Source organism: Adiantum capillus-veneris, chromosome 30 (assembly GCF_014529385.1).
Source record: "Adiantum capillus-veneris isolate H3 chromosome 30, ASM1452938v2, whole genome shotgun sequence".
Classification (NCBI taxonomy): Eukaryota; Viridiplantae; Streptophyta; class Polypodiopsida; order Polypodiales; family Pteridaceae; genus Adiantum; species Adiantum capillus-veneris.
Window position 1 is genome coordinate 17,436,187 of NC_140960.1, and position 11,284 is coordinate 17,447,470.

The following is an 11,284-nucleotide window of genomic DNA, read 5'->3' on the forward strand; positions in this document are numbered from 1 at the left end:
TATAATTTGAACATATAATCTAGGTTTAGTGTAATCCCACCCACAAATTTTGAATTTTACCTCTAAATTTCATATTTGAAGGTGAGAAAACCTACAAAATTTTCAAAAAAATAGTGTAAGTCGGTGTAAAAACCTTCAAATTTTGTCAATATACCTCCGTTGTTTCACATATGTAGGTTTGCCAAGTTTTTGGGAAAAAGTTGTTTTCGAGCTGCCCACAAGCTGGCACACCATTAGGTCTTGTCTGGCGTACTATTGAGAGCCCTTTTCGGTATCGAGAGGGACCGTCGTTAACCTGCTGCTGTTAATTCGCATCGATCATGAAGGAACCTGCACCGCTGCAGCCCTTTAAAGGGAGTCTGGGGAGGGCTCTGATTAGTACCCACCATGACTCTCACGAGGGCGCCCGCGCGCGAGAGAGAAAGAGAGAGAGAGATCAGAGAGGCCATGCCCATGAGTTATAAGAGCTAGAAATAGCTGCATGACACAGACGTACGCTCCTCGCTCTCTCATCCTCTCTTCTCTATTATAGGTTTAGCTAGAGAACGCAGTGACAGCTAATTTGACAAAGCTAGCTGCAATGTTAGGAGAACGTCTAAGTGATGCAGAACGCGGCTTCGATTTCGCAGAGGCTTCCAGCTTCGCCCTCTTGGTTTGCGGCTGCTTGAGCCTGCTGTGGGCAATTCGAAGCTGGGTCCGCGGTAGTGCGGGGAAGTTTCCACCGGGTCCATTGCCACTTCCGATCCTCGGCCATGTCCATCATGTGATGAACGTCCCCCACCGAGACTTTGCCAAGCTCTCGTCCAAATACGGGGACATCGTGGGTTTGCGGTTCGGCCGGCAAAAGTGCGTGCTGGTGTCCAGCCCAGATATGGCCAAGGAGATTCTGGTGACGCAGGACAAGGAGTTTGCCAATCGCCCAGCCTACGGATTCATCAAGTTTCTCCTCTTCGGGAAGGAGAACGACCTCTTTTTCGCCAGCCATGGCGAGGAATGGCAGAAGCGCAGGAAGCTATGCATCATGGAGCTCTTCACGGCTAAGCGCATGCAGGACATGGAGTACGTGCGGCGAGAAGAGGTTGCCGCCCTCTTGCGCAACATCACGCATCTCTCCCAAGCTGGCACCACTGCGGTCGACCTTGGCAAATGCGTTGGTGCCATGTCCACCAAGATTATTAGCCGCATCCTCTATTCTCTCGATGGAGCAGGAGGAGGTAAGGATCTGCCGCAAATTGTCAAGGATGCAGAGCAAGAGGTTTCTCCCTTTGTGGGCGACTTCTTCCCTTGGCTCTCATTACTTGATTATTTCAAAAAACGCCGCCTCACTTCCTTCCGTAACCACATGGACGCCCTTGTCACTCGCATCTTCAACGAACGCAAGCAAGCCATGTCGATGGAGAATGCTGCTCCCAAAGATGACCTCCTCCATGCGCTCCTCACGAGACACATTGAAGGTACCCTCACCATGGACGAGGTCAAGAGCATTCTAATGGTGAGAGCAAGGTTTACTCAACTTTATTTTTCACTCACCTTCTCGTGCATGCATATATGTTGTATTTAATTAATCAGTTAGAAGTAACTCACTCATGATGCTGGTGTTTTAGGAGTTTAGAGTTAGAGCGTTAGCATACAGAGTTTATACTCTCACTAGTATAGCCGGCGGCTTCGCCGCCTCTCTCTCTCTCTCTCTCTCTCTCTCTCTCTCTCTCTCTCTCTCTCTCTCTGTGCGTCACTGTGCTCTCGGAGCTGCAGGCCACACCCACCGGTTGAAGCAGGTTTTGACGCGTGGCAGGGGGGGGAACTGGAATTCCCTTCCCCTTTATCCTTAGTATAGATAGACATTTTGTAAAATGACTATTTCATTGGCTTCAAAAGCTTTACGGTATTGTTCACAGCACCTAGGTATGTCCAGGTTGCTAGAATCCTTCTGTCTCAATGGACTAGTGTGTTCCATTCAAAGCTTTGTCTTACCATGACCTATTGTTTTCTATCTACGAGATAGAGAGATAAGTCCGAGAGAGAGAGAGAGAGAGAGAGAGAGAGAGAGAGAGAGAGAGAGAGAGAGAGAGAGAGAGAGAGAGAGAGAGAGAGAGAATATTGTGCTTGTTTTCAATTAAAGGTGCAAATTTATAACAAAACATTTAACACTTACAATACGGTGGATTGACTTCTTTTTTCAAAATCATAGGGAATCTTTGGAGGCAGCATTCACTCAACAACCCTGACTCTAGAGTGGGGTATGGCAGAACTGCTAAAGAATCCCCATTGTCTTTTGAAACTCCAAAGAGAGATCGACAATGTTATAGGAAAAAAGGAACAAATCCTTGATTCAGACCTCCCAAGTTTAAAGTATTTGAATTGTGTGGTGAAAGAGGTGCTTCGCCTACATCCTCCAGTACCGCTTTTATTACCACATGTATCTTCAAATGAGTGTAAGGTGCTCAACTATACGTTACCAGCAAACACACATGTGTTTGTGAATGCATGGGCCATTGGAAGGGATGCACGATTCTGGCAGGATGCAACACGTTTTATGCCAGAGAGGTTTGAAGAAAAGGACATGGATGTCAAAGGTCAACATTTTGAGTTCATACCGTTTGGGACAGGGAGACGCAGGTGTTTGGGGCTACCCTTGGGTTTGCGTATGTTGGAGCTAATACTTGCCAATCTTGTGAACAAGTTCAACTGGGAGCTCCCATGTGGGGTAACGTGTGAAACTATTAACATGAAAGAAAAGGCCGGAGCCAGTTCAAACAAGGCTGTCCCCACCATTGCAGTTCCGAAATTGCGAGTATAGTTTTTCTCATACCAATCTTCTCACAAATAACCATGTGCTTCTAAAGAATTGGATTTTCTTGTAAGCGACTACTACAATATTGGGTAATCTTAGCTTATCCTTATGGTTTTGGTTATTCTCTCTTGTTGGTATGAAAATTTTCTCTTACACTTATGACCCATAAACTTTTTTCAGTGCATGATATGTATGGCTTGTACATGTTTCATGACACCGTCCCCCATGAGTAGGGTTTGACCCAATATTCTAGGTAAGTTTACGCATGTTTTACCTCCTTTAGATGCCATGATTATCTCACATATGATGTCATTTGAGCTACCTCCACCAAGGCCTAGCCTCTCTAGAAGGCACTCTTTGTAACCATTTCATTTAAGTTGAATCAATCCAATCTTCTTACATTTACATTATGTACACTATATTTTGGGCCTTAATCATGATTTATTCTCTCTGAATGCTACTTTTGTTTTTCCACCATGATCAAAAGAAGGTATGAAAGGTTAGGTCGTATTTATCTTATGGTTTGATTGATCCTTCACCCTTTGTGCCACGCCACGTGAACAATTTTTCCATCTTTAGCAAACTCATGAATGGGGATACTTTAGAAAGTCTCCCATACCCCACTCTAGAGACATGGTTGTTGATAGAATAGTTCCTCCAAAGGTTTCCTAGATTTTTGGAAAAAGAAGTTAATCTTGATTCTTGGAAGTGTTCAATCTTTTTGTTGTAAATTTACACCATTAATCCAAATCAAGCACGTGACATGTTATCTCTCTCTCTCTCTCCCCCCCCCTTTGCCCAAACAGTTCAAAGAACTCATCAAGGACAACAAACAACAATTCATGGTAAGGTAAAGCTTTGAATGGGACACACTACTACATTGAAACACAAGGATTCTAGCTTCCTCCACAAAGGCCTACAAGAGACACTCTTTGTTGCTTGGTGTGGGTTTTGGCGTATCTGTGTGGCTAAAAGCATGCATTGGTGGTACAAAAAAGGACCTTATTTGTTTCTACCTAGTTGTTACATCTACATATGCCCAAGTTATGTTGGAGAGAACCTTTCTTGCCCTCTAAATTTAATCACTTTAGGAGGGAATGTATTAAAATTGAAACACCAATCCTTTGAAAGAAAACGTGGGTGGGGTAATCATGGGTGGGAGTTGTATGTTTAAATTTGTGTGATTGAGCCTGTCATTGTCTATCATCCATCGGTAGTTTCACACCTCTCTCACAGACAAGACCTACATCTTTTAGCAAAGTCTCTGCACCTCTCTTACAAGCAGTAAAGGCTTTGCACCACCGGCTAGCGAGGTCTTTGCCTATGCACCCATCACTACTATGAGGATGCCTACGAGGAAGGCTATTGCCAAGGAATCACCAGACAAGGGGAAGAAACCTAGGACCATGGATGCAAGCTCCCCCCTCACATGTACAAAATCTCCTTGAAGCATCAACACCCCAAACACGAGAGCTAGCAAGGGAAGCTCTTTGTAGAGAAATCAGCTATGTCTGGAGATGTTTTTGGCGAGGATGAGACTCGGTCATCTACAAAATCCAGAGGTTGGTGTTCCTCCTTTGCATGTGTCCATCGTTGTGTTGTGTCACTAGCATATAATTTTCTTTCATAAAAGGTAGCTATTGTCATTTGAAGGTTTTAACGTTTTGAGTCCTATCTAATTTATTCTTCTTAAATTGCATGCATGCATGCAAGTGTATGTTCGATATCTTGAGGGCTCTATATTTTTTTTTCATTGCATGTATGCAAGTATATGTGATATGAGCCAAACCCAAAATTTTAAACCTATGTAGGGTAGTGAAGGCTAATCATTAGGAAGAAAATGCGGTATAGGAGGGCCTCTTTAATATTTGGCAGTTTAAGACAAAAATTAAAACTTAATCAAGCTTTGACCAAGGGCTAGAATGGTGGGGTAGATAGTTTGGACATGCCTATATAAAAATACTTTTGCTTATTTTCTTAAAGAATATATATAGATTTTACTAGATTTGGTTGGAGTTACTCTCCCCCCAAGAGCACCTTTTCAATTTTCAAATATTAAAAGTTTCCCTCTCTTGTCCCCTCTTTGTCTTCTCTCTCTTCTTATTCCTCTCCCTCCAAAAGTGTCTTAAGCTCTCTTTCTCTCCCCTCAACTACTGAAAAGTGCAGATCTGCAATCTTTATCTCCATTCTCTTTCTAAAACACCCTAACATCTCTCTCTCTCTCTCTCTCTCTTCTCTCTCTCTCTCTCTCTCTCTCTCTCTCCTCCTACTCTTCTCATGCTTGTAAAGTAGCCTACCACACATCATTCTACCTTCGTAACATCTCCTTCTAGATTTGCAACCTCTTCCTCCATAGCTACAACATATCCTTCTAAACCTACAACCTCTTTCGCCATAGGTACAAGATCTCCTTCTAGATCTGCAACCTCTTTCTCCATAGATCCAAAATTTTCTTTTAGATCTGCAACTTTTTCTCCATAGGTCCAACATCTCATTCTAGATCTGCAACTTCTGTCTCCATAGCTCCAACGTCTTCTTCCTTGATCAAGGTTCCCTAGTCCACTTTCACTCTCTTCCCAAGCTTGCATCTCTCTTTTGATTTCCATAACCTCTTTCTTGATGTGCAACATCAACTTTCCTACTCTTGCTCCCTATCCCTTTTCAAAAAAACTTTTCATAGTTTCTACAACATCTCCTTACTCTATGTATATATGTGTGCGTGTGTGAGACCTATGCACTATGCAAGTAATTTCTAGCAGGAGTGTACTTGGTAGAAAGTGCTTTCTATGCACTATGCAAGTAATTTCTAGCAGGAATGTGCTTGCTCATAGCTACCCGACAAAGGATTGCAATGGAGTAGAAATCTACTATACTTGGTGTCAATGTCGCAGAATGCAAGGGGTGTATGTAAGGCTTCTGAATGGTCACAAATTTTCAATGTTGGCTAAGAATCTTGAGGTAAGTGTCAGCTCCTGCAAAGCATGTTCGGTTAGTGTATTTTTCCCATGACTGACTTATTGGAATCCTTTCTTCTTTGAAATTAGGAGGATTCTTTATTAATCGTTTCTTGTTTTAGCAAATTCTCCTATATTCAACAATATTGAAAATAGGTGCTAGTGCCTCCCCAACTTATATTTGTAAGTTACTAGTCAATGCCTTGGAAAACTTGTTTTCAATGCATTTCAACAATGTAGGCCACAATATAGATTGGTCTAAATTCAGCAATGTTAAATATTTGCTCTTGGAAGAGGTAGAATTTTGAATGTTTATATTGCAACCAAATTCACCTATGGAATTAAGAAACTCACATTGTATTTAGATTCTGGTATTATAGCTCCATGTGTTCACTTTTGATATGCAGAAGGTGTAGCGCAAAAGTTAATAACGTGAAATTCATGACTGCAATATTTGAAAAGTCAAGCCCTAGCGAGATATAATCAGTCACTTTGTAGCTCAATTGTAGACCAAGAACCAACCAAGCCAAGATGGACATTCAAGCGTGGAACCAAATCTCAACAACCAAGAATCAATTGAAAGTGTCTTCTAAACTCATAGCTGCAAAGAAAGGTGCTACAAATGGAAGTCAAGATGAAGGGGCCAAAAGGTGGAGCAATAGAGTGATGAGAGAGAGAGCCTAGCACTATTTCCCATGTATGGAACATTTAAGTACACCACTCATATGCTAAGCGAGTGGTCTCATGTAATTGATTAAGGCAATATGATCTTTACCATCTTATTGTGTCATCTCTTTACTTTCACAGAACTTTGCTATTGTTTTGAAGTTACTTTATATTGTCATTCAAATAGTGGTTAACTATGTGCTTGCCTTAAAATACATCGTTTCTCTCATTTTCTAGGCCCCACAAAAATTTGTGCCAAGAATCAAGTTAGACAATAACTTTTGTAGTTAATACATTCTTGTACATAATTGGATATCAATAGTGGCTGATGAAAGGATGGTCACAAGGCACCATAAAACAAAGGAAAGATCATTATTTATATTTCTAAATAAAGGGCATCTAAATCTAAAATGTGAAATGCAACATATAGCTGCTAATAGTACAATCAACGTTTATAGAAATTAGGAAGAGAATGGGATATAGGAGGGCCTCTTATTTGGAAGTTTAAGTAAGTACTTAAAACTTAATGAATCTTTGAACAAATTTCAGACGCATATGCATTGTAGGCAAGCTGTATGGCTTGCCGTTTTGCCAAACACCTCACCGTTGTGTTGGTTTTATGTTAGGTTAGGTTAGGTTAGGTTTAGGTTATAAGTTAGGTGAGATTATAGGTTATGTTAGAGCTAGCGGCAAATTAATAGTAGAAAAAACACAAACGGACTTCGAAAATGACTGGTGTACTTCTAAAAATGCAAACGAACTTCGGTTAGGTTAGGTTATAGGTTAGGTTTAGGTTATAAGTTAGGTTATTAAGTTAGGTTAAGGTTAGGTTAGAGCTAGCGACAAATTAATAGTAGAAAAAACACAATCGAACTTCAAAAGTGCACATAGACTTCAAGAACCTTAATATATAGTCATTGACTAATAAAGACGTGATTATTACCCTGTGGTCCTAATCTTCGTGCACCTCTAGACAGAGGTGTGCGGGGATCGGGCTTGGCTAGAGAATGTGAGGTTGTTAGAGTTAGCAGCAAATAGTTGAAAAAACACAATCGGACTTCAAAAGTGCACACAGACTTCAAGAACTTAATATATAGTCATTGACCAATAAAGACGAGATTATTACTCTGTGGTCCTAATCTCCGTTCACCTCTAGACCGAGGTGTGCGGGGATCGGGCCTGGCTAGAGAATTTGAGGTTGTCATGTACTTTGTGTGTGTAGTTATAACAACTAGAGTGTTTTAATTATTTGTTTCATCATTGGTAGATAAACTATGGACGATAGGATGGCATGTCCTTGTGCACATTGCAAGCATCAGATCTTTTGAAAACAAAAAATCTACGACCAACACATACGCAATCACGGTCTCTTTCCAATAGAGCAACTACAAGACCTACGTTATCCATCTCATGGTCTAGAGATTGAAGGTCAAACTCCACAAGTAGATATTGTGCCAACCTCATCCCAGAGAAGACGATTTTCAAACGAGCAGCCATCGAATAAGTCCTCCCAACTAATACCTGCTTCGGCATTTCAAGAAGTAGAGATGGAGCAGATGTTGGACGCATTCTTTGACATGGATTCCAACATAGAAGGCAACAACATTGAACGCATAACTATACACCAACCTCAGCCATCCCGTTCATATTGACGATATGATAGCAATGATAAAGAGGGCAAGATGATGCAAAGTCTTGCACGCATGCCGCTTTACAATGGTGCAAAAATCTCAGTTCTCCGCACTGTGTTGGCAATGCGTTATTTGCAGTCTGTCTAGAGTTGGTCTGACGTCGCAGTCACAGAGCTTTTCATGTAAATATATTGTATCCTAAGCATGATAAAGTGCAAATTACAGTTCAATAATGTGATCAAGGGGCTGACTTATTCATGTAACGACAAGTTGCTCAATGAGTAAATCCTACCAGAAGGGAATCACATGACCCCTACCCATCCAACCGCTAAAAAGCTTCTTACGAATTTGGGCTTGGCATTAGAAAGAGGATGGGGTGTAGGAGGGCCTCTTTATTTTCCATGAGCTTATGGAGGTGATTAACATTTTGATGAATAGGTGTACACCATGTGTGCAACAATGGTGGGTGTGTAAGAGATGTGTAAGAGTGGTCAAAGGATGCACTTTTCCTCCCAAAAATGAAGTGGAAAATTTTATGATTTTTGGCCTTCCATAACTCTCACATATGATTTCCAATTTCAGTGGAGATCATAGATCTGTAATCTAAGCATCGAGCTCTTTCCATAGATATGCTACATGATATAGTTTTACCCGCTAGATTTTAAATTCCATTTTGGGGGGGGCGGGGGGGACTTTAAATTTAAAGAAGCTAGCCATTTTGCCTGTTTGAATTCAAAAGCTGTCCTTTGATTACTTTCTTAATACTAAAGGTTTGACTTCCTTAAATTGCCAAATAAAGAGGTCCTCCTAGACCCCATTCTCTTCCTAATGGATTATCAAAAAATCCCGGGGGGTTCACTATATTTAAGACCACTATATCACGTGCGTTCAGGCTCTTTTTCTAAAATCCCTATTCTGTGAATTTTCTAGGAAATATTCTTTTAAATTTTGTAAAGTTTTTTGAGATTTGTAAAAAACATATCCTTATGTAAATTTTTTTCTGTAAGTTTTAAGGGATTTAAATACCCTTATGTTGAACTCACCTGATAGCCTACATACTATGTAAGGTGAACCCCCCGGGCACAAAATACATGCATGTCCTAATGATTGTATACTTTTTCGCAATGAGTATGAAAATTTGGAACAGTGTCCCAATTGTGGATCTAACAGGTACATGGTGAAAACACGAGGAAAATTTATCCCTGCAAAGGTCCTTCAACACTTCCTATCATTCCAAGAATAAAGAGCATGTTCAGGTGCAAGTCCATAGCCGCTTTGATGACATGGCACTCAAATACTAGATCTACAGATGATTGTGATACGGGTACTTGCTAACTCTCGTGCATTGAAGCACATAGAGGAAAGCTGGCCTACATATAATAACGAGCCTCAATGTATCCGCTTTGGTCTGGCAATGGACAGAGTAAACCCATTCTGATTATGGAGTTCGTCATGGAGAACGTGGCCTATTTGTCTGATTAATTATAATCTTCCACCATGGCTCGCTATCAAGAAGGGCCATCTATTGCTATCAAGAAGGGCCATCTATTGTTGTCATTGATCGTCCCAAGAAAGTACAAAGCAAAGAACATGGACGTCTATCTGGCACCACTTATAGAAGAGCTCCAAATCTTGTGGACAGGAATCGATGTCGTTGATATGTCCCAACCAACCGGACGACGAAATGTACATGTGCAAGGCATTCTCATGTGGACCATGCACGGTTGGCTAGGCTTCGGTGAGTGCTCAGGTAAGTGCCTTTAAAACCTTCACACACATGTGATTCCTGGCTATGCCAACGCTTTTATATTTTAATTGGTAAAGTTTCAAGCTTGAGTTACTCGGACAATCATGCATGTCCAAAATGTGGTCCTTGACTTGGCTTCCGCCGCTCTGAGCATCTGAGCAAGACAGTTTACAAGAAGCATGGTAGATTTTTTTGCTTGAAGGACATGAGCTACGTGGACCAAACATATACAAACATGACATGCATCCACTGAAAGCGAACGATTGGAAGAACATGTGGTTGGAGAGTGGAGATTGGATGCCACCTGGAATGAAAAGACTTTCTATTTTCCATGAAATCCCATACTGGAGTAACTTGATGATTAATCATTTGCTTGACCCAATGCACATCTTCAAGAATGTGGGGGAGATCATATGGAAAACCATCACTAGAAAAAGGGAAAGCAAGGCCCAAATAGATGACCTGCAGGCCGTGGGTCGAATGCCAGAGATGTGGCCTTGACTTAAACCCAATGGAAAGTTTGCTATACCAAAAGGTCCATGGGTTCTGAGTCATGCAGAAGAGCAACAAGTGAAGAAGACTATATCTTCATTCAAGACTCCCACAGGGTGCATGCGATGTTTGAAAATGGATTTTACGAGAGATGACAATCTCAATGGTCTTAAGTCCCAGGATTGGCACAAATTTTTACAGTTCATCTTACCAATTTCCATAAAGGGTTGTTTGACAGATGACATTAGAAGAACAATCTACAAAATTAGTGAGTTGGTACGTTGGATCAGTTCAAAAGAGATAAGAGAAGACATCATCGATGCAGCATGCTTAAATGCTATTGAAGCAATGTGCATGGTGGAGAAGTACTTTCCAACAAACATACTTACCATCCAAATGCATGTACTTGTGCATGTGGTTGATGAAGTTGCAATTGCTGGGGTGGTCCATAGTCGGTGGATGTTCTTCTTGGAGAGATTTATGAAGACTTTAACACTACACTTGTAATGAGCCACAAAACTGGCTGAAGCCACAAAAATGGCTCACATCAGGATCCTCGTAAATGAAACATAACTTTTGCATATGACATCAAAATTTCATGAAACTTCTTAATTATGGGTTCAAGATATGAAAAAGGTTCTAAATACACAAATTACATGAAAAGCTCAAAAATAAAAAATTACTTTTCTAAAATTAGTAAATTTTACTTTTTTAAAATTAGTAAATTTTACGTAAAACTGCACTTCAACACTTAAATTGGAGAGGTAAAAAATGTTGGTAGTCTTTGTATATGGGTTAAAAAAGCTTGGTACATCTATCACATACCTATTGAGGGATTTTTCAACGAAGTTTGGGCCTGCTTAACAATGATTTGATTTACTTTTATTAAAAAATAGAAAATATTTGTCCATCTGCACAAATTAGTTGTAGAACATGGCGATGGAAAGACACCTTTAGACCTTCAATTAGCTCTATACTATTTTTTATCAGCTCATATTGAGTG

General features: G+C 40.7%; 1 protein-coding gene across 1 annotated transcript; it reads left to right on the top strand.

Annotated features, from left to right (window-relative positions):
* The first annotated feature begins 361 nt into the window (after positions 1-361).
* LOC147417615 (cytochrome P450 71AU50-like) lies at positions 362-3,196 on the top strand. The gene is made up of 2 exons (XM_086507609.1): positions 362-1,492; positions 2,189-3,196. The coding sequence occupies exons 1-2, from the start codon at positions 581-583 to the stop codon at positions 2,795-2,797; spliced, it is 1,521 nt and encodes a 506-aa protein (XP_086363735.1). The 5' UTR covers positions 362-580; the 3' UTR covers positions 2,798-3,196.
* The last annotated feature ends 8,088 nt before the right edge of the window (positions 3,197-11,284 follow it).

Bases quoted from the DNA above. Each gene is read 5' to 3' on its own strand.
- LOC147417615 (XM_086507609.1), top strand. From the start codon at position 581: ATGTTAGGAGAACGTCTAAGTGATGCAGAACGCGGCTTCGATTTCGCA. The intron at 1,493-2,188 runs GTGAGAGCAAGG...TCAAAATCATAG, and splicing joins AGGTCAAGAGCATTCTAATG to GGAATCTTTGGAGGCAGCAT.